Source organism: Tamandua tetradactyla, chromosome 26 (genome assembly GCF_023851605.1).
Source record: "Tamandua tetradactyla isolate mTamTet1 chromosome 26, mTamTet1.pri, whole genome shotgun sequence".
Taxonomy (NCBI): domain Eukaryota; kingdom Metazoa; phylum Chordata; class Mammalia; order Pilosa; family Myrmecophagidae; genus Tamandua; species Tamandua tetradactyla.
This window is the reverse complement of record NC_135352.1, coordinates 26,954,186-26,973,744: the sequence shown is the minus strand read 5'-3', so window position 1 is coordinate 26,973,744 and position 19,559 is coordinate 26,954,186. Positions and strand designations below refer to the sequence as shown.

The 19,559-nt window shown below is 34.6% G+C and overlaps 1 protein-coding gene and 1 non-coding gene across 11 annotated transcripts in view; both read left to right on the top strand.

Moving 5' to 3' along the window:
• Positions 1-19,559, top strand: part of CFAP96 (cilia and flagella associated protein 96) — a 27,929-nt gene extending 8,370 nt beyond the window's left edge. For all 10 annotated transcript variants that reach the window (XM_077144270.1, XM_077144275.1, XM_077144269.1 and 7 more), the window contains 3 exons: positions 6,796-6,975; positions 15,871-16,040; positions 19,323-19,559. In XM_077144270.1, the coding sequence (XP_077000385.1) occupies positions 6,796-6,975; positions 15,871-16,040; positions 19,323-19,371 (399 nt within the window). In that variant the 3' untranslated portion in view covers positions 19,372-19,559. The remainder of the gene's footprint in view (positions 1-6,795; positions 6,976-15,870; positions 16,041-19,322) is intronic.
• On the top strand, positions 15,677-15,783 carry LOC143670092 (U6 spliceosomal RNA). Its single transcript, XR_013169271.1, has one exon. It is a non-coding gene; the product is annotated as a U6 spliceosomal RNA (small nuclear RNA).

The window sequence follows — 19,559 nt, the reverse complement described above, 5'->3', positions numbered from 1 at the left end:
ATATCAATGTAATTTTACCTGTGGCTGTGTAATTACTCTTTCATCCTAAATCTCATGGGAACAGATACTTTTCCATCTATAAGTTACCCTAAGGCTCTTTAGTTCCTATTTTCTGAATGTGTTATATATAAGTAAGAAATTATATCCCTGGATTTGCTAAAATTAATTCTGAAAACAATTATCCTTGCCATTTCTTTCATTGTTTTGAAGATGTTGCTCCACTATCTTCTTTGTGGAATTATTTCTGATGAAAAATCTCCCATCATACTTATCTTTGTTTTTCTGTATTTAAAGTGTCTTATTTCCTCTGGCTGTTTTTAATTTTCTTTTTATCACTGACTTGGCAATTAGTCTTCTCTCTTCTCTCCTTCAGGGACTCCAAATATATGTGTATTAGAGCTCTTGCAATTGTCCTATAGTTGACTGATGCTTAGTTCACTTATGAAAATTTTTCTTTGTTCTGTCTATATTTCATTTTGGATAGTTCTAATTGCTATGTCTTCAGGTCACTGATCTATTCTGCAGTATCCAACTGCTACTAATGCCATCTAGTATACCTTTAATTTCACACATTGAAGTTAATCTCTCTAGAAGTTCAGTTTGGGTATTTTTTTTATGTCAGATATATCTGGATTTAACTTTATGAGCATATAGAAGACAGTCATAATTAATGTTTTAATGTCTTTCTCCACTAATTCTAATATCTGTGTCACTTCTCAGTTGATTTTGACTGATTTTTCTTCTCATTATGAGTCATATTTTCCTACTCCTTTGCATTGTTGATATTTGTTTGTTTATTTATTCTTTCTTTAAAGTAGTTGTAGGTTTACAAAAAAATAATTCAGGAAGTACTCCCCCTGACCCCCACAGTATTCCCTGTTATTAACGCTTTGCATTAGTTTGGTACCTTTGTTAACATTGATGGGACATTATTGCACAACATTATTATAATTATACAATTAGCTATAGGATATAGTTTTTATTAGGGTTCACAAATTGTGTTGTACATTCCTTTGGGTTTAAAAAATTATTTTAGTAGTATATATGTTTATATACATTACGTATATATGCACACACACATACCCTAGCTTTTAAATACAATCAAATATATAATCCAGGGTTGTTAATTATACTCACAGTTTTATGCTATGGTCACCACCAAAGCTTTTCTATCACCCTAAATAGAAATTCTGTGAACTTTAAGCTTTTACTTCCCATTCTCTACTTCAACCTAGCCCTTAGTAACCTGTATTCTAGTTTCTGACAATGAATTTACCTATTCTAGTAATTTCATATCAGTGAGATCAGACAATATTTGTCCTTTTATATCTGCTTATTTCACTCAGTATGAGGTCTTCAAGGTTCATCCTATCAGAACTGCATTCTTTTTTGGGGGGTTGTCACACTACCAAATCATTTTTTTATTTTTTATTTTTATTTATTTATTTATTTTACACGGGCAGGCACCAGGAATCGAATCCGGGTCCTCTGGCATGGTAGGCTACTTGAACACGGCTCTACGTTTTCAGGCAATATATACCTTAACTAAAAAGATGATATCTATATAATATGTAAGAATAACCTCCAGGATAACCTCTCGACTCTGTTTGAAATCTCTCAGCCATTGACACTTTACTTTGTCTCATTTTTCTCTTCCCCGTTTCGGTTGAGAATGTTTTCTCAATCCCTTGATGCTAAGTCCCAGCTCATTCCAGGATTTCTGTCCCATGTTGCCAGGAAGATTTACACCCCTAGGAGCCGTGTGCCACATAGAGAGGGGAAGGGCAGTGAGTTTGCTTGTCGTGGTGGCTGAGAGAGATAGAGGCCACATTTGAGCAACAAAAGAGGTTCTCTGAGGGTGACTCAGGCCTAGTTTTAAGTAGGCTTAGCCTATCCTTTGCGGGGGTAAGTTTCATATGAACAGACGCCAAGATTGAGGGTTCAGCCTATTGCTTTGGTTGTCCCCACTGCTTGTGAGAATATCAGGAATTCTCCACATGGGGAAGTTGAATTTTCCCCCTTTCTCGCCATTCTCCCAAGGGAACTTTGCTAATACCTTTTTTTATTTTCAATTTTTATTAATAAAACCAATCAACATACAATATAACATTCCTTATTTTTCAACACATAGTTGTATATTCATCACCATGATCATTTCTTAGAACATTTGCATTAGTTCAGAAAAAGAAATAAAAAGAAAACAGAAAAAAAAATTCATGCATACCATACCCCTTACCCCCATTTGATTCTTTAGTTGCTATTAGAAATAGATTTTTCCCTTGATTTCCTCTTTATGTTGTTCATTACAGGTGTATAGAAACACTATGATTTTCTGTGTTGATCTTGAACCCCACCACTTTTGAATTTATTAGCTCTAGTAGCACTGTTGTAGATTCTTCAGGATTTTCTGTATATAGGGTCATGTTAGCTGCAAATAGGGAAACTATTACTTCTTCCTTTCCAATTGGTATGCCTTTATTTTTCTTAATTGATATGGCTAGCACTTCCACTACAATGTTGAATAACAGTGTACATCCTTGTTTTGTTCCTTGTTATAGGAAAAGGTTTCAGTCTTTTACTATTAAGTAGTATGTGAGCTGTGGTTTTTTTTTTATGTATGCCATTTATCATGTTGAGATAGTTTCTTTCTATTCCTAGTTTTCTAATTTTTTTTTTATCAACAGAAGCAAATGTACTACACATCTTTGTTGGGAGGTTTTTGATTACTGATTCAATCTGTAATTGTTATTGGTCTATTGATATCATATATTTCTTCTTGATTCAGGACAGGTAGCTTGTGTATTTCTATGAATTTGTCCATTCCATCTAGGTTATCTAATTTGTTGGTGTACAGTTTTTCATGGTATCCTCTTATGATCGTTTTTAGTTCTGTGAGTTGGTTATAATGTCTCCTTTTTCATTTCTGATTTTGGTTATTTGTGTCCTGTTCACTTTTCTTTGTCATTCTGACTGAAGGTTTGTCAATTTATAGATGCTTTCAAAGAACCAATTTTGGTTTCATTGATTCTATTGGTTTTTTTTTTTTTTCTATTTCATTTATATTAACTCTACTCTCTATTATTTCCTTCCGTCTGCTATCTTTGGTGTAGTTTGCTCTTCTTTTTCTAGATCCTCTGTTTGTGTGGTTAGGTCTGATTTGAGATCTTTCTTTTTTAATGTAAGCAATTAAAGCAACAAAATTCTTCCCTTAACACTGCCCAAATTTTGGTATGTTGTTTTTTCATTTCTGCTTGCCTCAAGCTATTTCCTAATTTCTTCTGTAATCTTCTTTGACACACTGGCCGTTTAAGTGTATGTTGTTTAATTTTCATGTATCTCTGAATTTTCCATTTCCATTTGTTATTGATTTCTAGCTTCATTACATTGTGGTTGGACACGGAACATTGCATGATTTCCGTATTTTGAATTTATTGAGATTTGTTTTGTTACCTATTATATAGTCTATGCTGGAGACTGATCCATGTACACTTAAGAAGAATGTCTATTTTGTGGTCATTAGGTAAAGGGTTCTATATATGGTCCTATTGTTTCATAGTATCATTCAAGTCCTCTTGATGTTCTGTCTAGATATTCTACCCAGTACTGAAAATGGGATATTATTGTCTCCTACTGTTAATACAGGACTGCCTATTTCTCCCTTCAAATCTGTCAATATTTGCTTCATATATTTTGGGGCTCTGCTGCTAGGTGAAAATATATTTATAATTGCTCCATGTTCTGTTGATTTGACCCCTTTATATGCCTATATAACCTTCATCATGGTTTTTGCCTTAAAGTCTATTTTGTCTGATATTTCTGCATCTATCCCAACTAACTTTTAGATACTTTGAGCATGGTATATTTAACTGTATCCTTTCACTTTCAGCCTATCGGGCTTTGAATTTATAGTGAGTCTCTTGTGGACAGCATATAGTTAGTTCATGCTTTTTATATTCATTCTACCAATCTCTGCCTTTTGACTGGATAATTTAATCCATATATATGTAAAGTAACCTCTGATAGTGTAGGACTTTCTTCTGCTATTTTTTGTTTGTATTCCTATATTTTTCTTTTTAACTCAAAATTCTTCCATTAATGCTTACTTTCATGTTTATTTGATTTTTTTTAGTATACCATTTTGTCCTTATTTTTTCTCTATATATTTTTCATATATTATTTTTGCTGTTACCATGGTGCTTAAATTGAACATCCTAAATGTATTACAGTTGTGCTTGCTTTAATACCAACTTAACTTCAATAGCATATATATGTATGCTCTTCCTTCTCTTCCCATACTTTCTTGTTTATTTGGTTTTTTTGAGGGGTGCATGGTCTGGAATCGAACTTTGGTCTCCTGCATGGAAGGTGAGCCTTCTACCACTGAACCACCCATGCACCCTCTTCCTGTACTTTTTGTTGTACTTTTTATAAGTTATATCTTAAAACATTGTATGTTCAATTTATCATTACTTTTTATGCATTTGCATTTGAGAACCTTTAAGAAGTAAAAAGTAGAGTTACACACCAAAAAAGACAATAATACCAGCATTTATAATTACCCATATGGTTACGTTTGCTGAATTATTTCTTTATGCCACTTTAATCTGCCCAGTGCCCTTTCCTTTCAGCTGAAGAACTCCTTTAGCATTTCTTAAAGAGCAGATCTGCTGGTGATGATCACCCTCAAAATTTGTTTAATTGGAATGTATAATCTCTCCCTCAGTTTTGAAAGATAGTTTGCTAGATATAAAATTCCTGGTTGTTTCTTTCAGCATTTTAAGTATTTCAACCCACTGCCTTCTTGTCTCCATGGTGTCTGATGAGAAGTCATCACACTGCTTTAGGGAGGGGTTGGGGAAGAACCAGCAATTTTGCCAGGATCTTCCCCTATCATTTTTAAAGCTGTGTTTCTATGATCCAGCACTCCCCCAGTTACTGCAACCCTTTAACTGTTTTCTGGAGTAGTGAAGAAGATGGCTTTGCCAGTCTTTGCTAGTTGGTCAAAGAATCTGTGTGGGAATGGCACCCTGGAGCATTTGATGCCACCATCTTGGTTGACCTCTATATTCACAGTTTTTTATTGGGTGTCAGCTATTATTAATTTTACCTTGTTAGGTGCTGTATAGTTTTGTATTCTTATGTTCTTGGTCTTTGTTCAGGTATACAGTTTAGTTCTTTGGAAACAGTCTGATCTTTTCAAGTCTTTCCTTTCAAGATTTGTTAAGTAGGATTGGAACAGAACTCAATCTAGGGCTAATTATTTCCCTGTACTGATCAAGACCTATCTATGTACTCTACCCAATATCCAGTTAATCATGAAGTTTTCAAGCATTGCTGATGGCAACCGACACTATTCCCAACACTGTATGAGAGCTGGACGCTGTTATCTCTAAATCTTTTAAGTGGTTATTTCTTGTCTTGGAGTCATCCTCCTCCCCACAAACGTACACACACACACACACACACACACACACGTTGTTCAGTATTTACCAGAGTACTTTAGGGAAGGAAATGGTAAAGCAAATACAACATTCTTTCATGAAAAGTAACCAAACTCTGGTGATCCTGAATAATGGCCTTCTGATAGCTGCATCAGAATCACTTGGAATCATTAGTAAAGTTGTAGAATAATGGGCCATATGGTAGACCAAAATAAGTAGAAATCTCTGAGGTCAGAGTGTGGTATTTTGTAATTTAGATTATCAAATGATCCCCATAAAAACTAAAATTCAGAAACATTCTCCCCCCAAAATAAATAGAATAACTAAAATATCAGTTCCATTGTTGTAATGTGGAAAAAGGGAGGTAGATTGCCAAGAATGGGTGAATTTCCTACAGCTGGAGAAAGGAAGACTTGAAGAAGCAGGAGAATCCATAAAAACTGAAAAGTTCTGAAAATGTTTCCAGGGAGTTCCTAATAATTAAAATTAGTCTGCCGTAGATGAACTATTTTAGGTTTCAGACACCAACATTTTTCAATTTAGTTTTTTGGATGATGAAATGTTAGATTTTAGATTTTTTAAAAGTGAAAATACTGATTCCTTTTCTAGTTCTCTTTTAGAATTTATTTCATAACATGAATTTTTTTCTGATTTATTAAGAGCTAGAAATTCTTACACTTAGTACTTTGTCCCATTAAAAAAGATTGCAATGTGGGAAGGAAAAATGACCTTTGTTTTGCTTGAACACTGGATAGCTAATAAGACTGTATTATTACTAATATTGTAAAAATATTAATATTTTTAATATTTAAACATGTAAAAATTAAATATTCCTTTTCTTAGAAATAATAATTTTTATTGAAGCCCTATCATATGCCATGTTCTTTTAATACATAGTCTAATCTCCATAACAGCATTGGTGGGGGGCAGGTAGAGAGTTTCATCCTCATTTATAGTTGAGGAAAATGTGACACTAAAAAGGTAAGTAACTTCCCAAGAATCCCTGAGCAGTGCTGAAAAAAGAGGAAGGAACTAGGATTTGAATATTTTGTTTCTTATACCACACCATGCAGATGTGTTAATAGATTTATTTAGGTAATAAATAGGTCTCTATACATTAAAGAAATTTATATTGAAAATGAATAATCTAGGTTGTGCTTGTTCATGTTAAGTTGGCATATCATTTCTAGCATAGAAACAGAACTTAAGAAAGGTATATTTTCAAAAAGTAAACCCAGTAGTATATATTAAAGATTCTAGATGCTTCTATTAAAATTTGAAAGATGACTGTAAATTAACTTTCTTACAATTTGAGTAATTTATGCTATAAAATTTCAAACTGTTTAATTTACAGACAGAGAATGAAACTCACCATCGTTTAGTTAAAGGGTCACCTTTCAAGTTAAATCTTTACCCAAGAGAATATTTTGACAGTAATCCTTATTTTTCTGAGAAACCTTTACCACCAATTCGCAAAGCAGAGAAGAAAGAAGCACTTGCAGTCCCTTTTAAACCCTCAGCTCCTGGTAAAAAGGTAAGTTAAAATTTTTAGAAAGAAAAAAATTAGGCATTAGAAATATTGATTCAGTTGTCAAATTTTTTTTTTTTTTTTACCATGTGTTGTGGATTGAAACATGTTCCTTACAAAAGGCATGTTTAAGTCCTAACCCCTGGTCCTGTGGGTGTGAATCCATTGCAAATGGACTGAAGATGTTATTAGTTAAGGTGTGCCCAAAATGAATGAGGGTGGGCCTTAATCCAATATGGCTGAAGCCCTGAAAAGCAAAGGAAATTGGACATGGAAAAGTAAGGTGCTGAAAGTCAATAGAACCTGGGAGAGAGAGGAGGAGATGCTACCACATGCGTTACTATGTAACAAAAGAGCGAAGGAATCCCAAAGGTTGCCAGCTAGAAGATACCCACTAGGAGGGAAACAAGCATTCTAGCCTTGGAAATCTTGAGCCAATAAATTCCTGTTGTTAAACCATCCTATTGTCTGGTATTTGTTTTAGCAGTGAGGAAATTAAAATACCATGTAAGTAATAAACTTTTGTTTTTATGGATGTCAAGAATCATGACATCTGTTTTTACAAAATTATGAGCAAAGTGTGGCTAGTGTAGGGATAGTGAAGCTCGTAAAATGAAGTAATTATTAATTACTTCAAATGTATTTGAATTTACAAAAAATTCTTGAGATACCTGTCTATATCCTAGGCCTAGTTGTTCTCAAAACGTTCACAGTCAGAACACCTTGTAGTTTTTGAAATAGTTATGAAATTCACCATCTACAAGTGTGCATAAAAATAAAAGTACTTCTGAGAGTTTATAAACTTTATTCTTACTCTTTTTTTATTCCTATGAATTGCCTGTTCACTTTCCCTGTGGATTTGCTTTTAGGATGTTCACCTTTTTTTTTTCTTACTGAGCTGTAAGATCTTTTGTTTTTGTTGAAAATAATTATTCTAGTCTGTTGACTTCAGTTATGGTATTTTGTGTTGTTTAGAAATTTAAAAACTTTATATAGCAAAATTTATCCATCCTTTGGGCCTAGCTTTATGTCATTCTCAGAAGTACCTTCTCTCCCATTCTTAATTTCTCCTATTATCCTTCAGAAATGTATTTGATGTCAAGAGTAAATTAAGGATTCAGCTTAATGTTGATCTTTTTCAAAATCCAGTTTGGGGGGCATGAAGAAACTCTGGGGGAAGTTGAAAATATTCTATATCTTGCTTGTGGTAGTGATTTCAACTGTCTATATGTCTGTTTATTGTACATGAATTAGAACCATGAAACCAATTTTTAAGAAGTTGGTTTTTAATATCACTGATATAATAATTCCTTTTGGACACAACTGCCTTGAAATGCTGCCTTCATAAAATTCAACTTCCCTTGAAGGGTAGATTTCTGAATTCCCATTATATTCCACTGATCTATTTCTGTGAGCCCTAAATTACTTTTAATTACTATTGCAGTGTAATATTGAGTGGTCCAGTGTCTTTTTGATAGACTTAAAGAGTTATATTGGCTCTCCTCCTATATTTATGTACTCTCTGGAACCTCAGAATTATTTCGTAGTGTTAAAAAAAGTCCTTTTATATTTTTTCATTTAAATTACATCTTAAGAGTTTTGGATCATTTGAATCTTCTGATCCAGGCACACAGCATTTATAAAAACTGTCTTGTGTGTCCTTGTAGAGTTTTATATTTTACTTCACATCACTTTTTGTGTTTATTCTAGTTCTTTTAAGGCTCTGGTCAATAGTTTTTTCCCCCATCATGTTTCCCCCCTTATTATTTTTATTGTCTTTTTAAATTAATTGGATCTTTTAAATAACATGCCACTTTATTAAACTTTCTTATTTTCTTATGGGTATTCTGTTGATTCTCTTTAGAATTTTAGATAAATGAATATATTTTCTGCAAATAATTTTGCTCCTTCTTCTTCAATATTAATATCTCATGTCATGCTTGTTTCTTTTTTTATTTTTTAATTTTTTATTAATTAAAAAAAATTACAAGAAACACAAACATTCCCAACACATACACTCAGCAATTCACAATATCATCACATAGTTGCATATTCATCATCATGATCATTTCCCAGAACATTAGCATCAACTCAGAAAAAGAAATAAAAAGACAACAAAAAATAAAACAAACAGAAAAAAAAAATTTTACATGCCATACCCCTTACTGATCCCTTTCATTGAACACTAGCTTTTCAAACTAAATTCATTTTAACATTTGTTCCCCCTATTATTTATTTTTATTCCGTATGTTCCTCTCATCTGTTGACAAGGTAGGTAAAAGGAGCATCAGACACAAGGTTTTCACAATCACACAGTCACATTGTGAAAGCTATATCGTTATACAATCATCATCAAGAAACATGGCTACTGGAACACAGCTCTACATTTTCAGGCAGTTCCCTCCAGCCTCTCCATTACATCCTGGATAACAATGTGATATCTACTTAATGCATAAGAATAACCTCCAGGATAACCTCTTGACTTTGTTTGGAATCTCTCAGCCATTGACACTTTGTCTTATTTCACTCTTCCCCTTTTTGGTCAAGAAGGTTTTCTCAATCCCTTGATGCTGAATCTCAGCTCATTCTGGGATTTCTGTCCCACGCTGCCAGGAAGATCCACACCCCTGGTACTCATGTCCCACATAGACAGGGGGAGGGTGGTAAGTCTGCTTGCTGTGTTGGCTGGAGAGAGAGGCCACATCTGAGCAACAAAAGAGGTTCTCTTGGGGGTGACTCTTAGGCTTAATTTTAAGTAGGCTTGACCTATTCCCTGTGGGATTAAGTTTCATACGAACAAACCCCAAGACTGAGGGCTCAGCCTATAGCTTTGGTTGTCCACACTGCTTGTGAGAATATCAAGAATTCAACTTGGGGAAGTTGAATTTTCCCCCGTTCTCACCATTCCCCGAAGGGGACTTTGCAAATACTTTTCCACTCACTGATCAAATCACTCTAGGATTCATCAGGGCATCACCTGGACAAACCAACAAAACCTCATGTCCTTTACAAAGTTCCATGTACTTAAGGTGTTCAATCAACTATCTACATAAGTTATATTAGGAGATGCACTAGTCAAAGTGTAGATTTGTACCAAATAAACATTTTTTGCTTTAGTCTCACACATTAGTTGAAATGTTAAAATATTACCATCTATTTTCAGCACACTGCAGTAATGACATTCCTTTGTTCTACCTCATGCAAAACATGTTTTAAATTTGTACATTTAGTCACTATCATTATACACTCTAGGCATTCCTAGATTATACCATCTCAATCTTTATCGTCTATCTTTCTTTGTGATTTCATTTATGCCCCAGCCCTCCTCCCTCTTATCATTCTCATATGCAGCTTCATTCAGTGTTTTAACATAATTGTATTACAGTTAGGTAATATTGTGCTGTCCATTTCTGAGTTTTTATATTCAGTCCTGTTGCACAATCTGTATCCCTTCAGCTCCAATTACCCAATATCTTACCCTATTTCTATCTCCTGATGGTCTCTGTTACCAAGGAAATATTCCAAGTTTATTCACTAATGTCAGTTCATATCAGTGAGACCATACAGTATTTGTCCTTTTGTTTCTGGCTAATCACACTCAGCATAATGTTCTTAAGGTCCATTCATGTTGTTACATACTTCATAACTTTATTCTGTCTTACAGCTACATAATATTCCATCTTATGTAAATGTTACAGTTTGTTTAGCCAACTGTCTGTTGATGGACATTTTGGCTGTTTCCATCTCTTGGTAATTGTTAATAATGCTGCTATAAACATTGGTGTGTAAATGTCCGTTGTGTCCTTGGCCTCGTGTCCTTTGAGTAGAGACAGCATATAGATGGGTCCTGTTTTTTAATCCATTCTGCCAGACTATGTCTTTTGATTGGAGATTTTAATCCATTAACATTCAGTGTTATTACTGCATGGGTAGTACTTTCTTCCAATATTTTGCCTTCTGGATTTTATATGTCATATGTAATTTTCCTTCTTTTTACCTTTACTCATAGTCTTCCTTTCTGCACTCTTCTCCACACCTCTCTCTTCTGTCTTCGTATCTGTCTCTAGTGTTCCCTTTAGTATTTCTTGCAGAGCTGGTCTCTTGGTCACAAATTCTCTCAGTGATTTTGTCTGAAAATGTTTTAATTTCCCCCTCATTTTTGAAGGACAATTTTGCTGGATATAGAATTCTTGGTTGGCAGTTTTTCTCTTTTAGTAATTTAAATATATTATCCCACTGTCTTTTCGCCTCCATGGTTTCTGCTGAGAGATCTGCGCATAGTCTTATTGGGCTTTCCTTGTATGTGATGGGTTGCTTTTCTCTTGCTGCTTTCAAGATCCTCTCTTTCTCTTTGACCTCTGACATTCTGATTATTAAATGTCTTGGAGTATGTCTATTTTGATCTATTCTCTTTGGGGTACGCTGCACTTCTTGGATCTGTAATTTTAAGTCTTTCATAAGAGTTGGGAAATTTTCAGTGATAATTTCCTCCATTAGTTTTTCTCCTCCTTTTCCCTTCTCTTCTCCTTCTGGGATACCCACAACACGTATATTCGTGCGCTTCATATTGTCTTTCAAGTCCCTGTGTCCCTGCTCATATTTTTCCATTTTTTTCCTATAGTTTCTGTTTCTTGTCGGATTTCAGATGTTCTGTCCTCTAGTTCAGAAATCCTATGTTCTGTCTCTCGAAATCTACCATTGTAGGTTTCCATTGTTTTTCATCTCTTCTACTGTGTCTTTCATTCCCATAAGTTCTGTGATTTGTTTTTTCAGACTTTCAGTTTCTTCTGTTTGTTCTTTCCTTGCCTTCTTTATATCCTCCCTCAATTCACTGATTTGGTTTTTGATGAGGTTTTCCATGTCTGTTCGTACATTCTGAATTAATTGTTTCAGCTCCTGTATGTCATTTTAATTGTTGGTTTGTTCCTTTGACTGGGCCATATCTTCAATTTTCCTAGTGTGATCTGTTATTTTTCGCTGGCATCTAGGCGTTTAATTACCTTAATTAGTTTATTCTGGAAATTGCTTTCACTTCTTTTATCTAGGGTTTTCTTGCTAGATGAATTTGTTGTCTATCTATTCTTTTACATTCCGTTCAGCTTTATCTGGACCTTTAGCTTAAGTTTTGCTTAACAGAGGAGAATTTTTCAGTTCTTGTTTTCTTGTTTCTTGCCCTGCTTATGTGGTGCCTTTCCCCCACACACACTTAGGAGGGTCTACTTAGATATTATAGACCCCACCTAGATTTTCCCAGACCAAACTGGCCTCCTATCAGGAGGAAAGAGTCACCTGCATTGGTTTTCCCTAAGGGTGAGACCCTGCAGGTTGAAAGACTTTCCTGTGAAGTCTCTGGACTCTGTTTTTCTTATCCTGCCCAGTATGTGGTTCTTGTCTGACTGCAGGTCCCACCAGCATAAGATGATGCGGTACCTTTAACTTTGGCAGCCTCTCCCTGCTGGGGGCATGGTGGAGACAGAGGAGAGGTTGTAGGCTGATTTTAATGGCTTCAAATTACCAAGCCCTGGTGTCTGAATTCCTTGATGGAGGGATTCCACCTGGGTGGGGCTTCACCCCTCCCCTGGGGAAGGCACAGGCTGCAGATAAGCTCCCAAAAGAGCTCACTTCTACCTATGCCTGGGGCAGTTGCAGCCTGAGAAGTCCTGCCGCTGTATCCAGAGGCAGTCAAGCCTTTGTAGATACACAGCCACAAAAACCTCTGTTTCCTTCTTTTTTTTCCCCCCTTTTTCTATCAGTCCTGCCCCCTTGGCACCGGGGCAAAGATGAGCAACCTCTGCTTTGATCAGGTTCACCTAAGCTGGGGGCCTATTTTTAGTAGTCAGAATTTGTTAATTAGTTCCACAATTGGCATTTGATTGTGCCCAGTCCCTGCTGCTGGTAAAGTCCTTTCCTTTCCCCTCTGGGAAGCGGCCTGTGAGGGAGGGGCGCTGGCTGCCGCAGCTTTGGGAACTTACTTTGGGGGGTGCTCGCAGCCGGTCCAGCTAGTCCAGACTGGGACATGCTGTGTGTCTGGTCACTGATGTGGCCCCAGGAGCTGTTCTGTACTGTTTCTGGTTATTTAGTAGTTGTTCTGGGGGACGAACTAAAATGTGCATGTTGTTAAGCCACCATCTTGACCCGGAAGTCTGTCATGCTTGTTTCTTATTGCTAAGACTAGCACTTCCAGAGTAAACTTCAATAAGAGTGACAATAATATGCATCCTGGCCGTAACCTTGGCTTTAATGGGGATACCTCTATTGTTTCATCTTTATGGATGCCAAAAATAGGAATAATTACAGGCTGTGTTTTATTTCTTACCAGTCAGTAATGTATGGTGAATTTCATTGAAAGTTTTAGGGGAATCTCTTTAGATCATCTTTTTTTTCTTTCTCTCTTTGACTTATAAAGTGAATAATATTAGTAGATTTCCCAGAATGAATCCCACTTGCCCAAGTTGTATTAATCTTTAAATGTCATACTACTTTTATTTGCCAGTATTTGTTAAGTATCTTGTATCGATAATTTTAAGTGTGATGGATCTGGATGTTTTAATTTTTCTTTATTTATTTTTGTATGCCTATTTTGGTATAAGTGGATGCTGGCATCTTAGAAGAACTGGGGAGTTGTTTCCTTTATTTTCTATTTCCTGTAGCAGTTTAAGTACCACCAAATTATCTGCTCCTGGAAGATTTGAAGGATTCTTATAAGTTGTGTTCTGGGTGTAGCCCAATTATGGGGAGGCGGTAGTTGTTTGTCAACTTTCTCAATTTATTATATAATGTCCATCTATTTAGGTTTCTGTCTCTTTTGAATCAATTTTGGTCATTTATATTTTCTCAGAAAATTATTCATTGTCCCATTTTAAATATTAACAGAAGTTTACAAAAATACTATTTTTTTTGATATTTCATGTGTATAGATTGCCCCACTTTCTCATTATTAATTCTAATTTAGATTTATATATTTTTATGTTTTAATTTTTATTCTAGAAACATATATGCAACCTAAAATTTCCCCTTTTAATTACATTCAAAAATATAGTTCAGTGCTGTTATAATCACAATGTAGTGCTATGATCAACACTGCCCATTACCAAAGCTTTTCTATCATCCCTCATAGAAACTCTACATTTTAGGCCTAACTCTCTATTCCCTATCCCCATCCCATCCCCTGGTAACCTATATTCTAGATCCTGATACTGTGGGTTTGCTTATTCTAATTATTTCATAGCAGTGAGATCATACAATATCTGTCCTTTTGTGTTTGGCTTATTTCATTCAACACGATGTCTTTAAGATTCATCCATATTGTTGCATGTATCAGAACTTCATTCCTTTTTACAGCTGAATAATATTCCATTTTGTGTATATACCACATTTTGTTTATCCATTCAACAGTCATTGTGCTGTTGTGCTCTGAGAAAGCACAACCATCTTAATTCTCCTCTGCTGCCTTTGTCCATTGTGGGCTCAAACAGTGGCTGCCCTCAGAGCCAGGCCCCCAGCCATCCAAAATCACTAATCAAAAGCTGTAATCAATGATTGGCCCATGTCCACTCCAGATCTTGGGGAAGTGGATTTTTATATCCATTTCTGGCACAAGAGACCCCATGCAGCCTGCTGTGAGAGTGGAAGATGGGTACCGATAAGGACCACCTAGAGAGAGCAGTTTACGAGTAGTTCCCAGTTAGGCCTTTTCTTCTGCCTTCCTGGGATGCTGTATGGTGTTCTGCTGGACTCCAGAGTTGTGAAAGAGTTGATTCATGCAGTTCCTGTTTGTTTAGTAGTTGTTCTGGTGGAGGGACTGATTCCCGGAGCTTCCTACTCCACTATCTTTCCACAGTCCTCACTTATCTACTTTTTCTTTTAAAAGATCATCTGCTTGGTTTATTTAGCATACAATTTTTCTATTTTTCATTCATTAATTTTGCTTCTACATTCTTGATTAATTTGTTTTACATTTCTTAAGTTTCCTTATTATTTATTGCTCATCAAAATAAGCCATATGTCACCAATCCAGAAAACTTGAAAAATCGCCATCATCTTTTTCAAATGAATATTTGAAATGTATATTTGACATAGATAGACAAAGGAAAGGGTATTATGAGTGCAGGTTATTAATTCTAGGTGATAACATATAAAATGAAGGCAAAAATTCTTTCAAATCAGTTGAAGCAAATTATTTTTGTTTTGTATATATGTTGTAAAATATTTTGACTTCTCTTAATAGACTATAAGAAAGGTGAAAAGTAGATCAAATTACTTCTCACCTTCTTTTTTGGTGTGCAGTTCTCTTTTTTGAGTATCTTCCCCATCAATGATTGATAGTTAGCAACTCATGTTACCATGTATTCCCTCTTGGACAAGATTTACTCTTGACCTCTCTTCTCCCATCTTTTGGTTTTGAGCCATAACTCCTTTCCCTATCAAAATATATCTGATGTAAGCCTCATTTCCCCAGTAATAAGCCCACCTCTTGCTAGGTAATAGACCTATCTGCTAAAGTCCCACTAAAATATTAAAGTTGGACAATAGTTTAAAATATATCACCTTCTTACAAATATTTGCATTTTAATATCAACTTCCAGTTACAGTGCTTTAACTCCACTGAATTGGTGTTAGGTAGACCCTTTGCTATTGTTTCAATTAAATAGTATAGACAACTTTAAATATAAAGCCAGCTCCATAAACAGTACACAAGTATGGGTAAGTGCTCGCTTTGGCAGCACATATACCAAAATTGGAACGATACACAGAAGATGGGCTTGGTCCCTGTGTAAGGATGACATGCGAATTCGTGAAGCGTTCCATACTAAAAATACATATGTGGATGAGCTTCTTTAAAATGTAACTTTGTAGAAGCAGTGTTAAGAACCACCTTAATTACTTCACTTTTCTTTGCAGGCTGGTGGGCTGAAGGCAGGAACATTTGACCCTTACCCTTCTCATTCTTCCGACCCTTACACGGCGAAACCCGCACACCCGATTTCCCACGCAAGTGACAGAATTTTCCATCCACCAAATGGACCCAAAAGCCGACCAACTACAAGTATAATGACCTTGAATGTCAAAAGGTAGGGACATATTAAATTCAACCCACAAACCAAGGAAAATTATTTTCAGCTTTTAGACTTCAAATAGTATCTTTATATATATATAAAGTATATATATATATGTATATATTTTCATACATGACAGATTTTGGTGATTTTAGTAACCTCAGCTCCTTCCATATGCCTGCCTTCCCTTGTAGAATTAGCACAGTACTATTTAGTAAAGGTATGACTAAGTGTAGTATAATAAGTAATGGACATGTTAACATTGTCTGTTTCTCAAGGGCATGTTTTGGCCTTTTTAAATTATCATCTGCATGTGGGCTCCAGGGTCTGAGAAATCATAAGGAGTTGTAGTGACATGGCAGATTTTTGTTTCTAACTTTGAAATAACTTTCTATGAAAACAGGAAACATTCAGATTAATTAAAAGTGCTGTTTGTATTACTTTACAATGCTTTGAGGAAAAGTATATGTATGTTATTAAAGTATCTTAAAACTTCAGTTTTACCTAGGTTTTTGAACACTGTTAAAACTGAAAAAGAAGCTCTTAGGGGTTCAGAATTTAAACTAGGAAAAGACAATCCATCATTTCTTTTTTTTTGTTTGTTTTTTTGGGTGCATGGTCCGGGAATCAAACCTGGGTCTCCCGCATGCAAGGCGAGTGTTTTACCACTGAACCACTGAGGCACCCTCGTCCAGTATTTCTCTCTGTGTGTGTATGTGTGCAAGATCACAAATAATTAAGTTGAAGAATTCACTTAATACCCTTCTGTCTAGTATTGAAAAGTTTTGTTGCCTTTTAAGCTTAGTTTATATATTTTTAACTTTGATGTAATCATATACTGAATTAGGTAAAGGACTTTGATATTCTTTTATAAAAACAGTAGTGTATCTATTTCATTTGTGTATAGCAATTATAATACCAGTATTATTATATCACAAACATAAGACTGCCCTTCATTACAAAGGTGCACTGCTGATTCCTACCCCTTAACTCCATTAGAACAATATATTGACCAACAGAACTAATCAGCTAAAGACAATGCTTTAAAAATATTAGTGTTATGTGCCAACTTTTACCGAACCAGGAATATAATTTTAATACATAAATTCTTTTGGGAAAAAATATTTCCAAATAAATTGTTACTATTGTAAAACTTTGATAATTTTGACTAATCTAAATTACGTGATATTCACTTCTTGTCAGGAGACTACTGAGAAGATTCAGTAACTCTTTGATACTTAATAATACTTTTTTTTTTTAACTTTATTCTCTCACACAGCATCTATCCAGGGCTTCAAAATGTTGTCATCCATTCAGTCAGTTGTTTAAATTAAAAAAAAGTTGCATGCATCTTAATCTTTACAGTGTTCAGGGACTTTTTAGCACTAAATTTTCTCTAGAGAATTTTCAAAACTAGAAAAATTGTTTCACTTAAGGAAATTTTTATATAGTTTATTACTTCAAACATGAATTTCTCCAAAATTAATGCATACAAGCCTATGTTTTTGTGTATATGATTACTGTAATTTATTGCTTTAAGATGTATTTTTCTCTAAAAAGTAATGAAATTATCCTCTTTTGGTGTCATGGGAGAATCATCTGTGAATACTTTCCAGGTTCAAACATTTTATATACAGAATTGAAGGCCCTTTTAATGTGGCTGTAATACCTAGTCATGTTAGCTTTTCCATTACTGTATTCATGCATCTTTTACATCAGTCACCTGGACGACAGATACTATTGCATTTTAGCTGCTCTGCTACATTGTTAATAAGTTTATTCTGTTTTCTACTTGCTTTCCATCATCTCTTCTCTAAAGGCTTTATTAATATCTCCAGGTGGAACCTCTACTGAACTTTTTTTTACATAACCTATGTCTTTTATATATCATAGTTATTTTGTACATGCCCCTCCTTGTATTATAGTTACTTTGTACATGTAGATGTAAAATTTTTATATTCCTCAAAGCATTTACCACAATCAGTACTTTTCACATTGCAGGTTCTTAAAATGTATTTATTGAATAGCTATTTTTTTAGCATTTATAGATGTCAGTGGCATTAACCGTATTTCTCTTGCATCTCACACAATGACTGTTTTAAATACATCTGTATTAAACCATGTGTACATCTCACTGGAAAATTGAGACTAATGTCCTTCCCATGAGTTCTGTTTCATTAATATAGTATCATTGCTTTTCACTGGAAACATAGTACATTCAAATATTATGAAAAATAAAATCACCACTCCCCAAAACACCAATACAAAATCCCTTCACAAAAGTCCTAAATACCTATAATAGCTTCAAATTGTAATTAGGACTGTTAAAGTATACAATTTATATAAAATCACTGACATAAGTCTTAAATAAGTGAGGTAATGTTGGTGAAATGAGTAGTTCTTAGCAGATACAACAATTAGCCAATTCATTTCCGTAAAAATGGGCTCAGATGAACAGGTTTCGAAAATATATTTTGATTAAGGTCTTAACCTACATAGACTTTAATAAACATGATGCTGATACAATTGATTTATGTGTATTTTTCTACTCTTCATAGCACATTAGTAATAACTATCGATTGAGTGAAATGAGTATTTTCTGAGAATAAACATAAACCGATCTGTATGAGTGAGTTTTCTCTACATAGGGTAAATTTATGTAATTGAAACTGTTCTGTACAGGAATAACATTCTGTATTGGTTAGTTGATAGAGTACTGGACTTGGAAATAGAAGAGGTGGCATTTTTATTCCCAGTTCCTTGACCTCTTTTCTTTGGCAAGCCATTTATCGCACTCTGTCCAGCTTATTTATATCATAGAACAGAGAGTAAAATTACACCTCTCCTCCTACACCCACCCTCAAAAAGATATTTTTCCTTTTTGAGAGGAAGGGTTTAGGTTTTCTGTTTTTTTTTTCCTATACAAAGAACAGAAGTGAGAAAGTAATATAGTGCTCTAGCGATAGGTTTAAAGAGCAAGTGATTGCTCTTTTGAAAAATTCAGTTTATCCTTTGTTTAGTAATTTCGAGTTTATTAAAATCTCCTTATTTTTATCCTAAATCAAGTTTTAGCTTATTTTACTCTAATTTTAAAACAAATAAACCTCTGGTCAGTAGTATTTAAAATTGGTTCCATATTTGTTTCCCTTCTTAAATTTTGAGTTTGTAAAAAAAAATCTGGCTATAAAATTTTGTTTTTGGTTTGTCAATACATCGTAAAATAGTTTTTCTTCATATAAAAAGTTTTTATGTTATCTGCACTTATAGAATTAAATGTTCTTGATTTTCTAATTTTAGGGCATTAAATATGAAGAACTACAAGACTTCTTCGGTACAGTCATATTAGCAACAGGAAGACAAATTGCCTTCTAGACTCTAAGTGTCAGTAATTCATTACCAAATGCCAATTATTTGAAAAGGTATGAGGTTATGGAACAGATAGCTCAAGCATTTAAAATGAAGTTAAGCTTGCAACTGTAATACTCTTTCCTGTTTTAGTACCACTATTAATGAATAAACAGTACTGGCTAATAA